The sequence below is a fragment of the Orbicella franksi genome, chromosome 7 (genome assembly GCF_964199315.1).
Source record: "Orbicella franksi chromosome 7, jaOrbFran1.1, whole genome shotgun sequence".
NCBI classification, from domain to species: Eukaryota; Metazoa; Cnidaria; class Anthozoa; order Scleractinia; family Merulinidae; genus Orbicella; species Orbicella franksi.
In genome coordinates this window covers 5,837,518-5,859,854 of record NC_138151.1, presented here as the reverse complement: position 1 = coordinate 5,859,854, position 22,337 = coordinate 5,837,518, and the positions used below count along the sequence as shown (strand labels likewise).

The 22,337-nt window shown below is 40.7% G+C and overlaps 1 protein-coding gene across 4 annotated transcripts in view; it reads left to right on the top strand.

The window, feature by feature from the left end:
- LOC145493471 (uncharacterized) overlaps positions 1-22,337 on the top strand; it is a 40,473-nt gene that overhangs the window by 14,339 nt on the left and 3,797 nt on the right. For 2 of the 4 annotated variants that reach the window (XM_081472943.1, XM_081472945.1), the window contains 5 exons: positions 2,306-2,650; positions 4,702-4,875; positions 7,127-7,300; positions 12,148-12,321; positions 15,701-15,868. In XM_081472943.1, coding sequence (XP_081329069.1) covers positions 2,306-2,650; positions 4,702-4,875; positions 7,127-7,300; positions 12,148-12,321; positions 15,701-15,868 — 1,035 coding nt within the window. The remainder of the gene's footprint in view (positions 1-2,305; positions 2,651-4,701; positions 4,876-7,126; positions 7,301-12,147; positions 12,322-15,700; positions 15,869-22,337) is intronic. The other 2 variants (XM_081472946.1, XM_081472944.1) reach the window with 2 other exon arrangements.

The window sequence follows — 22,337 nt, the reverse complement described above, 5'->3', positions numbered from 1 at the left end:
AGGCCACTTTAAATTTTAAATTTTGTATTTGATATCTTTTAAGCTTTTTATATTAAATAAGTTCATATATTTTATTTATTTATTTATTTATTTATTTATTTATTTATTTTATACATTATTCATTAAATTGTAAACAGTTTTAACTTTATGTAGCCAAGGTATATTTTTATTGTGTAAATAGTGTCCCCAATTAGTTTTTTTAACTTAAATACTATTGACACTAAAGTCTTTCATTCATTCATTCACATCTAAACTTTAGAAAAGTGCAAAGAGAGAGACAATTTTTTTTATATTAATACATTCTTCCGAACCCTTGGAAGCCTTTGAAGTGTTCATTAGCGTCTTAGCAGGTATAAGCATAAGCCAACCAACACATGCAGTAAGATTTATGTTTTGGTAATAGCCTCCTATTGTAGGACAATTCCCAAACAAAAGGCGCTGCTTAAAATGACCTCACTGTGTTTGCGTATATGTTGCTCGTTCTTGTGCTTATGCGATAGTGAAAACCAGCCTTTCAAGTTTGAGGTGTATTTGAGTAAGTGATAATGTCTTCATCTCATTAGGGACTTGCTTATGACACGTAACACTGATATATGTTAAATATCAGTAATAATTCTCTCTACATACAAATTTACATGGGATACATCGGACAAGACGACAAATGAGAAAGATAACCCAGGGTTAACACCCGAGACTACAGCGCGTACGCCTGAAGTGGGTTCAGGTGCTTCAGGCGCTCAAAGGAAGCTGTCTGAAGATGGCAAGAGTGTTTTTGTCATCTGCATGTTAATCGAAAAATTTATAAAAGTTTTGATCGTGATTGGTTCTCTGCGCACCTGTTTGTCACGTAATCGGCGCGCGATCACGTGATTATCCAATTACAACTTTTTGTAATATGGATACCTGTAGTTGGACACCTACGCCAATTCCACGTCAATTACTACTTTAATGGCTTCTTTCTTCAAGTTCCCTACAGTTTTTAAAACTTATGGAAACCGCTACTGACTTTTTCCTTGAAAAAAGCTTTTAAAACTCCTTAATGTCGATATTTGTTATTGATGCGATTAGTTCAATTGGACCTTGTGACGTACACCTTGGTGGAGTGTGATTTGTCTGAAATCATATACGTGATTTCAAAGTCGAACAACCTCGGACACCCAGGGGCAGCTAGTCGGGACGATGCGATGTTTTCGGGCGAAAGTTTACATCAAGAGAAGACAACCGAAGTGCTCGAATTCCGTTCCGCTGATAGGCCAGAAAATATATTTTTCTGGCCGGTCCACCCCTTCTTACACGAAGTGGTTTTCTTCATCGATTCCTCGTGGTTGCTTGGCGTGTACAACGGGAAGTTTCAGAAAAAAGATTTAACGAAGCCGATTAAATTGCAAGCCGTAACATGGGGGCTAGCCTGCGTAGCTGGGCGGTTTTTATGCAATCTGAGCGCGCTAAGCCGCGATAACGAGCGGCGAAGCCGCAAGGAGCCTGGGAGAGAGACAACTGAGAAACCTTGCGGCTTCGCCGCTCGTTTTCACGGCTTTGCCGTTTTGTGCTCCCGCGCTCAAATTACTAAAAAAGTTGCTTAAAGCACCAAGCTACGCAGGCTACATGGGTGCTAGGAAACAATATTCACGGCGGACTTATCAAAGGTATATCGTAAATTTTTATAACTAATGTAAGTGATAAATTTTCTACGCAGTTGTTTTTGGTGGCGCGCGAAGCTAGTCGAGTACATAACGTTACTTATTATTTTTCCTCGATAGCTGAACGACTTCTGAAACTTTCCACGATGTACAAATCTCCGTTGTATGAACCATGCAACTATGTCATCGAACGTGGGGTCGATCGGCCAGCTGCATTTTATCATAATATCAGGGTTTTTCGAGACTTCAAAAACTTGGTTGTCTGCCGGGAAGGGAACTGTAAGCAAGAAAATTAAGGAGCCTTCATACGAGTATGAAAGCAAGACAAAGACGAAGACATGGAAGGCAGTTACAGAGCCAAAAAGGGCTATATACTGTTCAGCTGTATTACTATATTGAATTTATAGGAATTTCAGTCTTCCGTACAGATAGTATTTATTTCAGCTTCCCATGCACTCAATGAGTTATACCTTTTGACACCTATAAACCATGGCCAATGTAAATACTTGGCAAAAGTAAATATCCTTTCAAAAAATACAGAGAAATGAAAAGTACCATGCATATAGCACTGCTTGACAGGTTTCATATAAATGGTAACATCATGGGATCGTATTCACGAACTCAAGAGTTGTTACATCATTTTCTCTTTTCATAAATAACCAAAGATATCGAGAGAAAGCCACAAGAAGAATTCCGGGGGACTGAACCAAGAAATCCAGAGTTAGAAGAAGTTTCTCAACCTAGGGGCCTAAGGAAAAATGGAGAGCCTGACCGGAGGTTTAAAGAAAACAGACGAGAATTCGGCGTGAACAATAAAGACGGAAAACCAGATATGAGGCATAAGATCAACAAAGAAACATATGGCAACAAAGCATCTGCAGGGAAGGTCACCAGAAAAACCCAGAAAGGAGTCTCTGATTCAAATGTCAATGACCAGGAGAAAGATAGACCAGGGTTAACACCCGAGACTGCAGCGCGTACGGCTGAAGTGGATTCGCTTGCTTTAAAAGGTAAAAAGAAGCTGGAGTTTGGAGATGTTAAGTGTGTTTTTATCATTTGCATCTTAATCGATCTTGGTTGCGATTGTTTCCGGCTCCATCGATGGATCCGCGCGCATGTTTGTCACGTAATCGGCGTGCAATCACGCGGGGGTCCTATTACAGGTATCCAACTACAACTTTTTGTAATTGGATACCTGAAATTGGACACCTACGCCCATTCACACGTCAGTTATCCTCTTTCTCATGTTCCCTACAGTTTTTGAAACTTATGAAAAACGTTACTTACTTTTTCGTTGAAACAAAGTTCTCAAAACACCTTAATCTCGATATTTGTTATTGATGCGATTAGCTCAGTTCGACCTCGTGTCTTACAATTTTGAACTTAGTGAAGTGTAATTTCAAAGTGGAACGAACGTGCAGCAAGAGTTCTATTTGAAATCACGTATAATTCCAGACCAAAACTGCACTCCACTAAGTTCAACTATCACTTTACTAAATTCATTTTGAAATCGCGCAATATGGGATTTTGGTCAGTACCAATATTTTATTCATCGAGTGGTCGGTTTTTACGCAGAACAGAAAAAGATGCGATTTAGAACAAACAAAAGTGCTCGCTTTCCTGCAATTTGATTGTTTACTTTAAACAAAGCTTGAAATCGGATTCGTTGTTTTGTTTAGTAGTGGCAAAAATAGTGCGATTGGTGAATAAACTGCACTGCTGAGAGCCAATCAGATTGCAAGATCACCAGTGATTTCAAAATGGATGTAATAAGCATGGGTAATCGCGTGAGGCCAATATCACGCGTGTTTTCGAAAGTTGCAGAAATTGCCCGAGTCGCGTATCAATTATTTTCCGACCAAAATCTCCAAATTCCAATTCGTTCACGTCTTCTATGCTGATCGAATTGGAATTTGGAGGTGTTGGTTTTGTGGAGGGAGGAAAAGCGGAGAACCCGGAGAAAAACCCTCGAAGCAAGGCGAGAACCAACAACAAACTCAACTCACATATGGCTCTCACCACTGCGCCATCCCTGCTCCCCTTACAATGCCTCTCTCTACCCAGGTGGGGTGCATAAGTGCGTACCGGCAAAATTAAGCTGGGGGTAACCCTGAAATGGTTGACTAACATTCCGGGATGCTAGAGAGCTAGAAATACTCCGGGGGCCCTTTTCTTGAAGGTCCCGAAACTTTTTCACACCAGGAAAGCCTTAGCAAAATCTCAGACTTTACGATTACAGAACTGTTTTATTCACATATTCTTATTATGGAAAGAGGTTCTCTTCATACAAAACGTTTTAGGCGTATACACCTTTCTGATTTTAGATACAGACTAGTTAAAAATGGCTTTCCGGGCCCGAAAAGTTCCCGGAGCTTTCGAGAAACGGGCCCCTGGTCGCATTATGCCAGGAAACTTTTATTTTCATTTATTTATTTATGGATCCGTACAAGTGCAGGTACTTAACAATAGGACATAAGTCCCCTACTTGGTTAATACACCCACAACTTGAGTAAGCTCCGGCGGTATGGACCACTTTGCCCGACACAGACTTTGCCTGTACCTCATAGAGTGTTTTCACATCACGTCACACCAACCATATTGGTAACCAAAAACAATGAAATGGGGGCCATGTTTGTGTACCAAACCAATCCTGTAGGAGCTGAACTCTTTTCTTATGGAAACACTTTCTTTTGTTGCAATGAATGTGCATGGCTGCTGGCCACGTCAGTGAAATAGAGCGCATGGCGCTTTCATATATTTTTTTTAAATTGAGGTTTAAGGCCCCACCACACTACGCTGGAGAAATTTGAGAACGAATTGCTACGGATTGAAGAGCGTTTTTGAAAAGCTCCGTTTTCGTGCGGACCGATTAGTGTGGACGATAGGCTTAACCGTAGAAATAAAGATGCGTTCAAATTTCTCCGGCGCAGTGTAGACGTAGCCTCAAAATTCTTCGAGTAAAATTGAATGTGTTCGTTTGGAAACAATTTTGTATGTCAAGGGTTGATCTGCAAAAACGTGTAACACAAGTGAAAAATAAAAACCTACCTTTTCTTTACAGTATCGAAGTCAACTAGCGATCAAACGGCCAGAGCTAAAATTGCGGAGACAAAGTTGGCGACACAACGCATGGATGGTCACCATGGGAACGTTTCACAGGCGCATGCTACAGAATCACACAGCCAGACAAGAAAAGTTTCGGCATCCCCCGTTCTAAAACAAGGCTCTGACAAAGGTAATCTTCGTCATATTTTACTGTAGTGCACATATTTCCATACTAGCCTGAGCCAGAAGTCAACACCCTCAAGTGTCTAGGAGATTATGATAAATTTCCCAATCTGCAGTGATCTAAACTTAAACGGGATTGTGAGTTTCATCGATTATAAGGGAACTGCTGATTGGTTGCTCGCTCGTATTTTAAAGTGGATTGCTGATAGGCTAATTCTCTATCCGAACCATCGATCGATCGAACGAAACTTCTCGAATGCTTTCAAGAATATGAAGGCTGCCTATCCATAACAACAAAACATGACTTACATTACAATACAAAGCTCACAATTCCCTAATTGAGCTTACTTGCCTACTTAAAATTATCCTCTTTCTCATTTTCCCTATAATTTTTGAAACTTATGGAAAACGTTACAGACTTTTTCGTTAAAACAACGTTCTCAAAACACCTTATTCTCGATATTTGTTACCGGATGCGATTAGTTCAATTCTACTTCGGGTCTTACAATTTTGAACTTTGTGGAGTGTAATTAATTTGTCTGAAATTATACACGTGATTTCAAAGTCGAAGGAGCGCGCGGCAAGAGTTCTACTAGAAATCACGTATGATTTCTGACCAAAGTTGCACTCCACTGAGTTCAATCACCACTTTACTTCATCAATTTTGTACCAGTATTTTATTGATTGAGTGGTCCGTTTTTTTAAAGACGAACTGGAAATGCTCTTATATCTTATTTTGTGTGTAGAACAGGAAGAGATGCGATTTAGAGCACACAACAGTGCTGGCTTTCATGCAATTCGATTGTTTACTTTATACAAACGTTGTTTTGTTTTAGCGGCAAAAATAGTGCGATTAGTGAATAAATCGCACTGCTGAGGACCAATCAGATTGCAAGGATCACCAGTGATGTCAAAATAGATGTAATAAGCATGGACAATCGTATGACACCAATATCCCGCGTGTTTTCGGAAGCCGCAGAAATTGCCGAGTCGCGTATTAATTAATTTCCGACCAAAATCTCCAAATTCCAATTTGTCCACTTCCACTATCCTAGTCGCAAGGAATCGGAGAAAAACCCTCGGAGCGAGGCGAGAACCAATAACAAATTCAACTCACTTGTGACTTCGGGCCGGCATCGTACCGAGGCCATGGACATTGGTGGAAGGCGAGCACTCTCATCACTGCGCCCTTACCGTGCCTTTCTCTACCCAGGTGTGGTACATTTAGAGGTTAACGCACTCATTGCTCGTGAATTATCGGGATTAACCTGTACTCGTTCACTAAAAATGCACTCGAAATTTTCAATACCGCACTCGGCAAAGCCTCGTGTGGTATTGAAATTTCTGGTTCATTGTTAGTGAACTTGTAAAGGTAAATCCCGACAATTCACGAGCAATGAGTGCGTTAACATTTTAATTATTCGAATTGAATACATTGCACAAAGAAACACTGCATTGAAACCACTACGGTGTAATGGCAGTGGTGTGATGAATTTACACCACGGCTATTACACCACGATAATGACGTAAGAAAGGTTGTTTCGTCACAACCCAGTATCACGTGGTACAAATCAGCCAATCAGAAAATCGGAATTCGTACAGTGTATGAAAGTTGAATAATAAAAGTGCGTACTGAAGTAATTAAGCTGAGGGTAGCCCTGAGATGGTCGACTGATATTCCGGGATGCTAAAGAGCTAGAGGTACTCCTGGTCGCATCACGCCAGGAAACTTTAGTAAGCTGCGGCGGTATTGACCACTTTGCCCGACACAGACTTTACTTGTACCTCACAGAGTGTTTTCACATGACGTCACAGCAGCCATATTGGTAGCCCAAAACAATGAAATGGGGGCCATGTTAGTGTACCAAACCAATCCTGTAGGAGCTGAACTCTTGTCTTATCTAAACACTTTCTTTTGTTGCAATGAATGTGCATGACTGCTGGCCACGTCAGCGAAATAGAGCGCATGGCGCTTTCACATTTTTTATTGAATTGAGGTTTCAGGCCCTTTCCACTCTACGCTGGAGAAATTTGAGAACGAATTCCTCCGGTTTGAAGAGCGTTTTTGAAAAGCTCCGTTTTCGTGCGGACCGATTCGCGTCGACGATAGGCCTAACCGTAGAAATGAAGATGCGTTCAAATTTCTCCGGCGTAGTAAAATTAAATTTGTGCGGTTAGAAAAAATTTTGTATGTCAAGGATTGATCTGCAAAAACGTGTAACAGAAGTAAAAAATAAAAACCTACCTTTTCTTTACAGAATCGAACTCAACTAGCCATCAAATGCCCAGAGCTAAAATTGTGGAGACAAAGTTGGAGACACAACGCATGGATGGTCACCACGGGAACGTTTCACAGGCGCAACCTACAGAATTACACAGCCAGACAAGAAAAGTTTCGGCATCCCACGTTCTAAAGCAAGGCTCTGACAGAGGTAATCTGCGTCATAATTTACTGTAGTGTACATATTTCCACGCTAGCCTGCGCCAGAAGTCAACACCCTCAAGTGTCTAGGAGATTATGATAAATTTCCCAATCTGCAGTTATCTAAAACTAACAGGAGATTGCAGTTCCTATAATACCTACTTGCAAGACAGGTGAACAAAACTGTCTTTCCAATGTAAATCCTCGCCTCCCAGCCCCGCGACTGTGCGGATAATAGGGGGCAATTTGGCATGATAGTCATATCTCTGCAAGTGTCATAAGCGTTATTTGGAAGGTTGGTTTTATGAGCGGGGATTAGCCCAGGATACGACATGGAACCTGCTAGCGCTGACTGTTTTGGTTCAATAGTGATAGTATTTTCGCTGTTGGGTATAAGAAATTCCGTGAGATGGTACATAAATTTTGGCACCAAAATGGGTTTTCATTCTCAACACATTTTGTGATTTCCTGAGCCGAGACAACCTTCGTTACATCTGTCGTGTAAAATAACACTTTTCCATACAATAGATCCTTTATTGACCAAGCGTGAGGTTAAGATGGCTGGATATTGGCCTCGTTCTTTTTCTGCGTGTTTATCGACTTGACTCCATCTCAGTCCATAAACACGCAGGAAAAAGAACTTGGCCAATATCCAGCCATCTTGATCTGGATAACCCATTACAGGGTGTTTTGGTGTAATTGATTAAAAGAGCTCAGTCACGGTGTTTTGTCTTTTTTTTTGGCCACGTACGAAATTCGCTTTAAATGAAAGGAAACCTAAAAATAATTGTTTACTAAGATAGAAAAACATCAAAGAGATAATAATAAACCATAAAGGAACAAGGGTGGTTAAGGATGACGAAGATTGACACGGATTGCAAACGATAAATTTGAAAAATGTAAGCTAAACTTTTCAAACTGTGCAAACCGTGACTGAGCTCCTTTAAGACAGTAAAACGTTTCGCGGCCGCTCATTTTGAGTGAGCAGTTCCTCTGGTTTTTTTTAAATACAAGATCAAGGTCGAACATACAACCGAGCAACTCAAAACTGACAACTCTCAAACTTGTAGCTGGCAAAACACCAGATCCTTTGTATAACTTGTCACGTACGTTCATACCATCTCTATTTCGGACTTGTTGCCGGGCTATTTAATGGACTCATGTTCAACTTAGCTTCAGTAACTTTATCGTTCAATTCCACCCCTTTGTATTAACGTCAAATGTAGTTTCAATCGAAGTACATCTAAACTTTGAAAAAGTGCAAAGAGAGGGACGATTTTTAATACTAAAATACATCCTTCCGAACACCATCATTAGCGTCTTAGCAGGTATAAGAAGAAGCCAGCCAACACATGCAGAAAGATTTATTTTTTGGTAATAGGCCCCTATTGTTAGGACAATTTCCAAACAAAAGGCGCTGCTTAAAATGACCTCACTGCGTTTGCGTATATACTGCTCATTCTTGTACTTATGCGATAGTGAAAACCAGCCTTTCAAGTTTGAGGTGTATTTGAGTATGTGATAATGTCTTCATCTCATTATGGACTTGTTTGTGACACATAACACTGATATATGTTAAATATCAGTAATAATTCTCTCTACATACAAATTCACAGGGATACATTAGAAGAGACGACAAATGAGTTTTTAAAACTTATGGAAACCGCTACTGACTTTTTCGTTGAAAAAAGCTCGTAAAACTCCTTAATGTCGATATTTGTTATTGATGCGATTAGTTCAATTAGACCTTGTGACGTGCACCTTGGTGGAGTGTGATTTGTCTGAAATCATATACGTGATTTCAAAGTCGAACAACCTCGGACACCCAGGGGCAGCTAGTCGGGACGATGCGATGTTTTCGGGCGAAAGTTTACTTCAAGAACAGACAACCGAAGTGCTCGAATTCCGTCCCGCTGACTGGCCAGAAAATATATTTTTCTGGCCGGTCCACCCCTTCTTACACGAAGTGGTTTTCTTCATCGATTCCTCGTGGTTGCTTGGCGTGTGCAACGGAAAGTTTCAGAAAAAAGATTTAACGAAGCCGATTAAATTGCAAGCCGTAACATGGGGGCTAGCCTGCGTAGCTGGGCGGTTTTTATGCAATCTGAGCGCGCTAAGCCGCGATAACGAGCGGCGAAGCCGCAAGGAGCCTGGGAGAGAGACAACTGAGAAACCTTGCGGCTTCGCCGCTCGTTTTCGCGGCTTTGCCGTTTTGTGCTCTCGCGCTCAAATTACTAAAAAAATTGCTTAAAGCACCAAGCTACGCAGGCTACATGGGTGCTAGGAAACAATATTCACGGCGGACTTATCAAAGGTATGTCGTAAATTTTTATAACTAATGTAAGTGATAAATTTTCTACGCAGTTGTTTTTGGTGGCGCGCGGTTTTTCATCAAATCCAGCCTTTTTCGACGAATTTCGATTAAGCCAACGTTGGCAACATAGCTATGCATTCCTTTTTCGAAATCATACTTTTTTCAGAAAATTACGAATTTTTCAATATTTTGGAATGCTCTCAAAATCTGACCTTTTAGAAATGAAACAAAATCGATGCATAGCCTAATGAGGATTTAAATTAAAATATTAAATCAATGAAAAAGATCCCGAGAAAGTAATTTGCCTGGGAGCCTTTGCATTTTTTGTGTATTAGTCACATGAGCATGGGCGTGACCTGATGACGTCATCACTAGTGTTACTGATCATGAAAAAGTTGAAACACAGGAAATGACTCTGAACTAACTAAAAATGATGAGGTTATATGAGACTAAATTTTCCTTAGCAACGGCTCGAAAAGATCGGTTAATGGGCCCTTAAGTGTGTTTTTATCATTTGCATCTTAATCGATCTTGGTCGCGATTGTTTCCGACTCCATCGATGGATCTGCGCGCATGTTTGTCACGTAATCGGCGTGCAATCACGCGGGGGTCCTATTACAGGTATCCAGCAACAACTTTTTGTAATTGGATACCTGAAATTGGACACCTACGTCCATTCACACGTCAGTTATCCTCTTTCTCATGTTCCCTACAGTTTTTGAAACTTATGGAAAACGCTACTGACTTTTTCGTAGAAACAAAGTTCTCAAAACACCTTAATCTCAATATTTGTTTTTGATGCGATTAGTTCAATTCGACCTCGTGTCTTACAATTTTGAACTTAGTGGAGTGTAATTTGTATGAAATCATACACGTGATTTCAAAGCCGAACGAACGTGCAGCAAGAGTTCTATTTGAAATCACGTATAATTCCAGACCAAAATTGCACACCACTAAGTTCAACTATCACTTTACTAAATTCATTTTGAAATCGCGCAATATGGGATTTTGGTCAGTACCAATATTTTATTCATCCAGTGGTCGGCTTTTACGCACAACAGAAAAAGATGCGATTTAGGACAAACAAAAGTGCTCGCTTTCCTGCAATTTGATTGTTTACTTTAAACAAACCTTGAAATCGGATTCGTTGTTTTGTTTAGTAGTGGCAAAAATAGTGCGATTGGTGAATAAACTGCACTGCTGAGAGCCAATCAGATTGCAAGATCACCATTGATTTCAAAATGGATGTAATAAGCATGAGTAATTGCGTGAGGCCAATGTCACGCGTGTTTTCGGAAGTTGCAGAAATTGTCCGAGTCGCGTATCAGTTATTTTCCGACCAACAGCTCCAAATTCCAATTCGTTCACGTCCTCTATGCTGATCGAATTGGAGTTTGGAGGTGTTGGTTTTTGTGGAGGGAGGAAAAGCGGAGAACCCGGAGAAAAACCCTCGAAGCAAGGCGAGAACCAACAACAAACTCAACTCACATATGGCTCTCACCACTGCGCCATCCCTGCTTCCCTTACAATGCCTCTCTCTACCCAGGTGTGGTGCATAAGTGCGTACCGGCAAAATTAAGCTGGGGGTAACCCTGAAATGGTTGACTAACATTCCGGGATGCTAGAGAGCTAGAAATACTCCGGGGGCCCTTTTCTTGAAGGTCCCGAAACTTTTTCACACCAGGAAAGCCTTAGCAAAATCTCAGACCTTATGATTACAGAACTGTTTTATTCACATATTTTTAATATCGAGAGAGGTTCTCTTCATACAAAAAGTTTTAGGCGTATACACCTCTCTGATTTTAGATACAGACTAGTTAAAAATGGCTTTCCGGGCCCGAAAAGTTCCCGGAGCTTTCGAGAAACGGGCCCCTGGTCGCATTATGCCAGGAAACTTTTATTTTTATTTATTTATTTATAGATTCGTACAAGTGCAGGTGCTTAACAATAGGACATAAGTCCCCTACTTGGTTAATACACCCACAACTTGAGTAAGCTCCGGCGGTATGGACCACTTTGCCCGACACAGACTTTGCCTGTACCTCATAGAGTGTTTTCACATAACGTCACAGCAACCATATTGGTAGCCAAAAACAATGAAATGGGGGCCATGTTGGTGTACCTAACCAATCCTGTAGGAGCTGAACTCTTTTCTTATGGAAACACTTTCTTTTGTTGCAATGAATGTGCATGGCTGCTGGCCACGTCAGTGAAATAGAGCGCATGGCGCTTTCATATATTTTTTTAAAATTGAGGTTTAAGGCCCCACCACGCTACGCTGGAGAAATTTGAGAACGAATTGCTACGGATTGAAGAGCGTTTTTGAAAAGCTCCGTTTTCGTGCGGACCGATTAGTGTGGACGATAGGCCTAACCGTAGAAATAAAGATGCGTTCAAATTTCTCCGGCGCAGTGTAGACGTAGCCTCAAAATTCTTCGAGTAAAATTGAATGTGTTCGTTTGGAAACAATTTTGTATGTCAAGGGTTGATCTGCAAAAACGTGTAACAGAAGTAAAAAATAAAAACCTACCTTTTCTTTACAGAATCGAACTCAACTAGCCATCAAATGCCCAGAGCTAAAATTGTGGAGACAAAGTTGGAGACACAACGCATGGATGGTCACCACGGGAACGTTTCACAGGCGCAACCTACAGAATCACACAGCCAGACAAGAAAAGTTTCGGCATCCCACGTTCTAAAGCAAGGCTCTGACAGAGGTAATCTGCGTCATAATTTACTGTAGTGTACATATTTCCATGCTAGCCTGCGCCAGAAGTCAACACCCTCAAGTGTCTAGGAGATTATGATAAATTTCCCAATCTGCAGTTATCTAAAACTAACAGGAGATTGCAGTTCCTATAATACCTACTTGCAAGACAGGTGAACAAAACTGTCTTTCCAATGTAAATCCTCGCCTCCCAGCCCCGCGACTGTGCGGATAATAGGGGGCAATTTGGCATGATAGTCATATCTCTGCAAGTGTCATAAGCGTTATTTGGAACGTTGGTTTTTATGAGCGGGGATTAGCCCAGGATACGACATGGAACCTGCTAGCGCTGACTGTTTTGGTTCAACAGTAATAGTATTTTCGCTGTTGGGTATTAGAAATTCCGTGAGATGGTACATAAATTTTGGCACCAAAATGTGTTTTCATTCTCAACACATTTTGTGATTTCCTGAGCCGAGACAACCTTCGTTACATCTGTCGTGTAAAATAACACTTTTCCATACAATAGATCCTTTATTGACCAAGCGTGAGGTTAAGATGGCTGGATATTGGCCTCGTTCTTTTTCTGCGTGTTTATCGACTTGACTCCATCTCAGTCCATGAACACGCAGGAAAAAGAACTTGGCCAATATCCAGCCATCTTGATCTCACGCGTGGTTAATAACCCATATTGATGGGATACAAAACATTGGCAATTAACTGGACACTGGGAATATGCCGCATTTCATTTCAGTGTGTACGAACACCGTCGCTTACCTCAAGTCGGTGCTAAAATTGAATTTTACACAATTTTGAATCGCAACGCTAAAATACTAGGTAGAAGATTGTATTCACCAAGTTTCAAGGATGTAGCTTGGATAGAAGACGCTCGGTTAGTTTTCCTAATTTTCCATACATTTTTCTGCAATATTTCTTACCGCGAACCGCGTCTAGACGTCCGTCTAACCAGCCACTGGATCTGCGAGGATGGAGCGCAGTCCGGGGGGCGGGGGGGGGGGCGCACTGCCATATATGGGCTATATAGGTATGTGCCGCTGTGAAGGGTATGTTTTTCAAGCGGTTTACTCTAGGATAGGGTATATAAATCAAAGCGTTTGGGTCTAGAATAGGGTATCATTTTTCACAAAACTAACTGGTTGGTTGAAGATTTTATCTAGAGTAAGGAAACCAGGAATTGCCACTCAAAAATATAAAAAAATCAAACCGGCAAGTTTAAATTTACGCAAATCAGCCTCAACAGTGTCGATAGCTGGGGGAATTTTGGGAGTTTACTCTAATATAGGTTAGCAAAATTCAGCTGAACTAGCTCTGGTATAGGCTAAGGGTTCCAGGGTCCTGGCGGCACATCCCCACCCAGAAATTCCCAAAGTATCCCCCCCCCCCCGGGGAGCGCAACAAGAGTTCTATTTGAAATCACGTATGATTTCAGACCAAAATTGCACTCCACAAAGTTAAATTGCCACTTTACTACATTCGTTTTAAAATCGCACAATACAGGATCTTGGTCAGTACCAAATTTCATTGATCCAGTGGTCATTCTTTTTAAGGACGTTCGCGCTAATTGTTTCTGCCCGTCCTCACTGCGCACGGAAATTCGCACGCCTCGTCATGCATGAGAGCGCGCGCTAAAAATTACTAAAATGCACAATGATAAGGCAGATGACCATTGCTACAGCTTCGCCTGGATTTAACGATCTTGGACGTTTGGTGACCCCTATTTTTCTTTTGATGGATCATTTTCTCTACCGATTTTCTATGTTTAAAAAAAAATCAAGAAAATATATCGACTAGAAGTTTGAATTTTTTTCCAAATGCACCATCGAATTCCGTTCCTTTTAGCTCTGTGCGACGGTTTCAATGCCTCTTGAAGGGTTAAGTTTTGTGAAAACGTTGGTAACAGTTGGAATTATTTACGCAACAGACCCACTTCTACAAAATATGACTAAGATCGTTTGCCTCCGTTGACTCACCCTTGATACTTTTAACTGTGAACCCCTGTAGACCATGCTGAATTGTGTGCGCCAATTTTTTCAAAATCCGGGTACTTTTCCAAACGCTTTATCTCTGAAATGAAGTCGGCGACCCCAATTTTTTTTTGCATTTCTGACACAGCTATCCCATGAACTGACTGCAGCAAAAATTTAAAAAAGTCTATTGACTGGAAACTTTTGCACGAACGTCCTTAAAAAAAGAGGAACTGAATATGCTTTAACATTTCATTTTGTATGCAGAACAAAAAAATATGCGATTTAGAGCCAACAAAACTAATGGCTTTCCTGCAATTTGAGTGTTTACTTTAAACAAATGGGCAATGAGTGCGTTAACATTTTAATTATTCAAATTTAATACATTGCACAAAGAAACACTGCCTTGAAACCACTATGGTGTAATGGCATTGGTGTGTTGAATGAACACCACGGCTATTACACCATGGTAATGACGTCAAGGAGGTGGTATCGTCACAACCCAGTATCACGTGGTGCAAATCAGCCAATCAGAAAATCGGAATTCGTACAGTGTATGAAAGTTGAATAATAAAAGTGCGTACCCAAGTAATTGAGCTGTGGGTAACCCTAAGATGGTCGACTGACATTCCGGGATGCTAGAGAGCTAGAAATACTCCTTTTCGCATCATGCCAGGAAACGTGAGTAAGCTCCGGCGGTATGGACCACTTTGCCCGACACAGACTTTACCTGTACCTCATAGAGTGTTTTCACATGACGTCACAGCAGCCGTATTGGTAGCCAAAAACAATGAAATGGGGGTCATGTTGGTGTACTTAACCAATCCTGTAGGAGCTGAACTCTTCTTATGGAAACACTTTCTGTTGATCCAATGAATGTGCATGACTGCTCGCCACGTCAGTGAAATAGAGCGCATGGCGCTTTCATATTTTTTTAAAATTGAGGTTTCAGGCCCCGTTTCTACGCTGGAGAAATTTGTGAACGAATTCCTCCGGTTTGAAGAGCGTTTTTGAAAAGCTCCGTTTTCATGCGGACCGATTAGCGTGGACGATAGGCCTAACCGTAGAAATGAAGATGCGTTCAAATTTCTCCGGCGTAGTAAAATTAAATTTGTGCGTTTAGAAACAATTTTGTATGTCAAGGGTTGATCTGCAAAAACGTGTAACACAAGTAAAAAATAAGAAACTACCGTTTCTTTACAGAATCGAGCTCTTGCTTCTTACGTAAAGTTTGTGAGAAGGAAGAGCTATCTTCGTTTATCATTAGAGGGGACTTTAACTATAACACAAGTGAACTATTGAATCTAAAAGCAGTAACCATGCCATAATATGCGTTATGCAATCGAGATGAAAACCAACGTGGCCAATCTTTTGTCAAATTTAAAGATGTCTTTATGGTTTCAGATACAGTTCCTTCTGATGAACGTCCTATGACAGGGGACATCACAGTTGTTTCGGTAGAGCCTCTCGAAATCGAGAAGGAAACCGAAAATGCACTGCTGGATCATGTGCCTGTTGTAGGTATTCTTGTGTGTACGGCGTACAAGAAACCTTTCATCAAGCAAGATGGAGGTAAGCTGGAACAGTATTTTCAGTCGTGCACCTTCCGGCCGACTTTTGTTTATATAAGAGAGTCGTGACTATGCTCAAATTAAAGGAAAAGGTTGATGTTAGACTTTCTCAACGCCCGCTTTCGAATTCCATTTTATTTTTCCGCTTCTTCTCGCTCAGTTCTCGGGTCAGGAAACATAGGCATCTACGGTAAGGACATTCTAGAAGCAGAGAAACGGCCGAATAGGGAATGAAAACAGCTGCACAGCATGCAGTAGTCATATTTCTAGCTTTTTGCAGTTTCAAAGCCGCAAGGAGCCTGGGAGAGACACAACTGAGAAACCTTGCGGTTTCGCCGCTCGTTTTCGCGGCTTTGCCGCTTTGTGCTCCCGCGCTCAAATTGCTTAAAAAATTGCTTAAACCGCCAAGCTACGCAGGCTTCATGAGTGCTAGGAAACAATATTCACGGCGGACTTATCGAAGGTATATCGTAAATTTTTGTAGCTAATGTAAGCGATAAATTTTCCACGCAGTTGTTTTTGGTGGCGCCCGAAGCTAGTCGAGTACACAACGTTACTTATTGTTTTTCCTCGATCGCTGAACGACTTCTGAAACTTTCCACGATGTGCAAATCTCCGTTGTATGGACCATGCAACTATGTCATTGAACGTGGGGTCGATCAGCCAGCTGCATTTTATCATAATATCAGGGTTTTTCGAGACTTCAAAAACTTGGTTGTGTGTCAGGAAGGGAGCTGTAAGCAAGAAAATTGAGGAGCCTTCATACGAGTATGAAAGTAAGACAAAGACAAAGACATAGAAGGCAGTTACAGAACCAAAAAGGGCTATATACTATTCAGCTGTATTATTATATTAAATTTATAGGAATTTCAGTCTTTCGTATAGAGATAGCATTTATTTCAGCCTCCCATGCATTAAATGAGTTATACCTTTTGACACCTATAAACCATGGCCAATGTAAATACTTGGCAAAAGTAAATATCCTTTTAAAAAATACAGAGAAATGAAAAGTACCATGCATATAGCACTGCTTGACAGGTTTCATATAAATGGTAACATCATGGGATCGTATTCACGAACTCAAGAGTTGTAACATCATTTTCTCTTTTCATAAATTACCAAAGATATCGAGAGAAAGCTACTAGAAGAATTCCAGCGGACTGAACCAAGAAATCCAGAGTCAGAAGGAGTTTCTCCACGCAGGGTCCTAAGGAAAAATGGAAAGCTTGACATGAGGTTCAAAGAAAACAGACAAACATTAGGCCTGACGAATAAAGACGGAACACTAGATATGAGGTTAAAGATCAACAAAGAAAAATATGGCAACAAAGCATCTGCAGGGCAGGTCACCAGAAAAACCCAGAAAGGAGTCTCTGATTCAAATGTCAATGACCAGGAGAAAGATAGACAAGGGTTAACACCCGAGACTGCAGCGCGTACGGCTGAAGTGGATTCGCTTGCTTCAGAAATTAAAAAGAAGCTGGAGTTTGGAGATGGTAAGTGTGTTTTTGTCATTTGCATCTTAATCGATCTTGGTCGCGGTTGGTTCCGGCTCCGCGCGCATGTTTGTCACGTAATCGGCGTGCAATCACGCGGGTGTCCTATTACAGGTATCCAACTACAACTTTTTGCAATTGGATACCTGAAATTGGACACCTACGCCCATTCACACGTCAGTTATCCTCTTTCTCATGTTCCCTACAGTTTTTGAAACTTATGGAAAACGCTACTGACTTTTTCGTTGGAACAAAGTTCTCAAAACACCTTAATGTCAATATTTGTTATTGATGCGATTAGTTCAATTCGACCTCATGTCTTACAATTTTGAACTTAGTGAAGTGTAATTTGTCTGAAATCATACACGTGATTTCAAAGTCGAACGAGCGCGCAGCAAGAGTTCTATTTGAAATCACGTATAATTCCAGACCGAAATTGCACTCCACTAAGTTCAACTATCACTTTACTACATCCATTTTGAAATCGCACAATATAGGATTTTGGACAGTACCAATATTTTATTCATCCAGTGGTCGGTTTTTACACAGAACAGAAAAAGATGCGATTTAGAACAAGCAGAAGTGCTCGCTTTCCTGCAATTTGATTGTTTACTTTAAACAAACCTTGAAATCGGATTCGTTGTTTTGTTTTAGTGGCAAAAATAGTGCGATTGGCCAATAAACTGCACTGCTGCGAGCCAATCAGATTGCAAGATCACCAGTGATTTCAAAATGGATGTAATAAGCATGGGTAATCGCGTGAGACCAATATCACACGTGCTTTCGGAAGTTGCAGAAACTGCCCGAGTCGCGTATCAATTGTTTTCCGACCAACATCTCCAAATTCCAATTCGTTCACGTCCTCTATCCTGATCGAATTGGAATTTGGAGGTGTTGGTTTTTGTGGAGGGAGGAAAAGTGGAGAACCCGGAGAAAAACCCTCGGAGCAAGGCGAGAACCAACAACAAACTCAACTCACATATGGCACCGGGCCGGAATCAAACCCGGGCAACATTGGTGGAAGGCGAGCACTCTCGTCACTGTGCCCTTACCTTGCCTCTCTCTACCCAGGTGTGGTACATTTACAGGTTAACGCACTCACTGCTCGTGAATTATCGGGATTTACGTGCACTCTTTCACTAAAAATGAACTCGAAATTTTCAATACCGCACTCGGCAAAGCCTCGTGCGGTATTAGAATTTCTCGTTCATTGTTAGTGAACTCGTGCGGGTAAATCCCGATAATTCAAGAGGAATGAGTGCGTTAACATTTTAATTATTCAAATTGAATACATTGCACAAAGAAACACTGCATTGAAACCACTATGGTGTAATGGCAGTAGTGTGTTGAATTTACACCACGGCTATTACACCACGATAATGACGTCAAAGATGTTGTATCGTCACAACCCAGTATCACGTGGTACAAATCAGCCAATCAGAAAATCGGAATTCGAACAGTGTATGAAAGTTGAATAATAAAAGTGCGTACCGAAGTAATTAAGCTGAAAGTAACCCTGAGATGGTCGACTGATATTCCGGGATGCTAAAGAGCTAGAAATACTCCTTTTCGCATCATGCCAGGAAACTTGAGTAAGCTCCGGCAGTATGGACCACTTTGCCTGACACAGACTTTACCTGTACCTCATAGACTGTTTTCACATGACGTCACAGCAGCCATATTGGTAACCAAAAACAATGAAATGGGGGCCATGTTGGTGTACCTAACCAATCCTGTAGGAGCTGAACTCTTTTCTTATGTAAACACTTTCTTTTGTTCTAATGAATGTGCATGATTGCTGGCCACGTCAGTGAAATAGAGTGCATGGCGCTTTCATATTTTTTTAAATTGAGGTTTAAGGCCCCGTTCACATTACGCTGGAGAAATTTGAGAACGAATTCCTCCGGTTTGAAGAGCGTTTTTGAAAAGCTCCGTTTTCGTGACCGATTAGCGTGGACGATAGGCCTAACCGTAGAAATAAAGATGCGTTCAAATTTCTCCGGCGCAGTGTAGACGTATTCTCAAAATACTTTGAGTAAAATTAAATTTGTGTGTTTAGAAACAATTTTGTATGTCAAGGGTTGATCTGCAAAAACGTGTAACACAAGTAAAAAATAAGAAACTACCGTTTCTTTACAGAATCGAGCTCTTGCTTCTTACGTAAAGTTTGTGAGAAGGAAGAGCTATCTTCGTTTATCATTAGAGGGGACTTTAACTATAACACAAGTGAACTATTGAATCTAAAAGCAGTAACCATACCATAATATGCGTTATGCAATCGAGATGAAAACCAACGTGGCCAATCTTTTGTCAAATTTAAAGATGCCTTTATGGTTTCAGATACGGTTCCTTCTGATGAACGTCCTATGACAGGGGAAATCACAGTTTCGGTAGAGCCTCTCGAAATCGAGAATGAAACCGAAAATGCACTGCTGGATCATGTGCCTGTTATAGGTAAACTTGTGTGTAAGGCGTACAAGAAACCTTTCATCAAGCAAGATGTAGGTAAGCTGGAACAGTATTTTCAGTCGTGTACCTTCCGGCCGACTTTTGTTTATATAACAAAGTCTTGACTATGCTCAAATTATATGAAAAGGTTGATGTTAGACTTTCTCAACGCCCGCTTTCGAATTCCATTTTTATTTTTCCGCTTCTTCTCGCTCAGTTCTCGGGTCAGGAAACATAGGCATCTACGGTAAGGACATTCTAGAAGCAGAGAAACGGCCGAATAGGGAATGAAAACAGCTGCACAGCATACAGTAGTCATATTTCTAGCTTTTTGCAGTTTCAAAACACTCTTCTTATTATTCAAATTTGCTAACTTTTTCAGGTGAATAGTATAGTTCATTGCTTCAACAGCCAACAGATCTTTGTCTGGACTTAAACAACGCCGTATGCTATACGATCTTTACTTGCATAACAAACATCTCTGTTCAGTGGATATGTTGAATGATTCACTTATTTGAATTTGAAACGAAAAGGTAAAACTCTCTACACATTTTTATTGTAACGGAATTCTTACTGATCGTAAGTTGGGTCTTATAAAGGCTGCTCCGTAGGAAAGTTAGTATGTGATAAAACATATACAAAAGCTAATAACTAAAAGATTACGCTGTATATTTTACTCGTCTGTACGCGTGAAGTGTTTCCGGCGCTCTATGTTAATTTGCTTCTCGCGCAGCCGCGGAACTGAGGAAAAAGAGGGACTGCTCGTAGTCAAGTTAACCGGCACATCGCCATTTCATTTTCCATCTATAAATTCGAAGATAAAACATCGGTTAGTCACTGTTAAACGGGAGCCAGTCAGAAAGCAAGACATACAGTTTCTGGAGTAAACTTGAAAGGAACAGAAATTTCGGAGATGAAATTTCGAAATTTAAAAAATATCACTGCATAATTCCGCAGTTCCCGAGAATACTTAAAAAAAATTTGCCGTCATATAACTTCAAACTTCAAAATTGTTGGATCAACTGATGAGCGCGCACAAAGCTGCAAGATCTTAATGTCAATTTAGGCCGCACCCAGTTTCGTTAAAGGGAGAAGTTTAATACTACTTTATATCCGAAGAAATAATTGGAATCGAAATCATTAGTCAAGGAAATTTTTTCTGGGACGCCGTCATTTCTTGGGCACGCAGAAACCGAATTTATATCGTGGTAGTATTAAAACGCGAACATAATGAAAAAGCCAGTCCGAAAAAGGTAACTGCTGAAAAGTATAAGTTTATGGGTAACACATCATAATTAACAGGACGTTTTGGTGTAATTGTGTAAGACGGTAAAACGCTTGATTTTGAGCGAGCGGTTCATCTGTTCTTACAAGGTTAAGGTCGAAAATACAACCGAGCAACTCTCAACTTGTAACTGGCAAAACACCAGATCCCTTGTATAGCTTCTCACATACGGTTATACCATCCTTGTTGCCGGGCTGCTTCAAGCTTTATCGTTCAATTCCACCCCTTTGTATCTTCAAATGTAGTTTCAATCGAGCCCAATCGGGTCACATCTAAAATTTGAAAAAGTGCAAAGAGAGAGACGATTGTTTATAATATTACATTCTCCCTAACACTTAGAAGCCTTTGAAGTTTCCAGTAGCGTGTTTAATCAATAGTGATTGAAATAACCAATGTTTCGTTGAAAAAATCAATTAAAACTCCTTAATGTCGATATTTGTTAATGGTGCGATTAGTTCAATTGGACCCCGTGACGTACACCTTGGTGGAGAGTAATTTTTCTGAAATCACACACGTAATTTCAAAGTCGAACGAGAGGGCAGCCATCCTCGGAGACCCAGGGGCTGCTAGTCGGTACGATGCGATCTTTTCGGGTGAAAGTTTACTTCATGTTTACTATTTTTCACCCTAAGAGGAACCAATTCTAAAACAACATATTAACTGACACTTTCATAATTTTTAATAGCGATAAAGACTCACCCCCGTCCTTTTTACGTGAGAGAACCCCTCTCCCCGGGACTGCAACTCTCCATGAATAGCTTCTTTCTTCCTCTTGTTATGCTGGCCAGGAAACCAATCTACAGCATGAACAGAAAAGTATACTGTGTTAATGGCATGTTAAAAAGGAATAATACTATTGAACTAAGGAAGACTTGATGAAAAAATGTCTGCTTGTGCAGCACGAATGGCTTTTCATGTGGGGTAAATTTGTACAAAGATTTTCACCAACTTTTTCTGAGACGCCATTTCTTTTCGTGATCTTTCGGGTAAAATCAGGGTTTTTCAGTCGGGCCTCAAAAAGCACCCGAAGAATAACCCAGGCTGAGTTTGATACATGTTTTACAACAACGTAAAAGTGTTCTAAAGGCGACGTTTCAAGGAATTTGGAGTTATGGCACATGTCGAAAAATTTCTCTGAATTTTATTCGTAAATTAGGAATTCGACCTTTTTAACTGAAAGGGATTTTTTTTTAAATTGTGTGTTTATTCTCAAAAGGCGCTCAAGTCAAGTTCTAACCTGA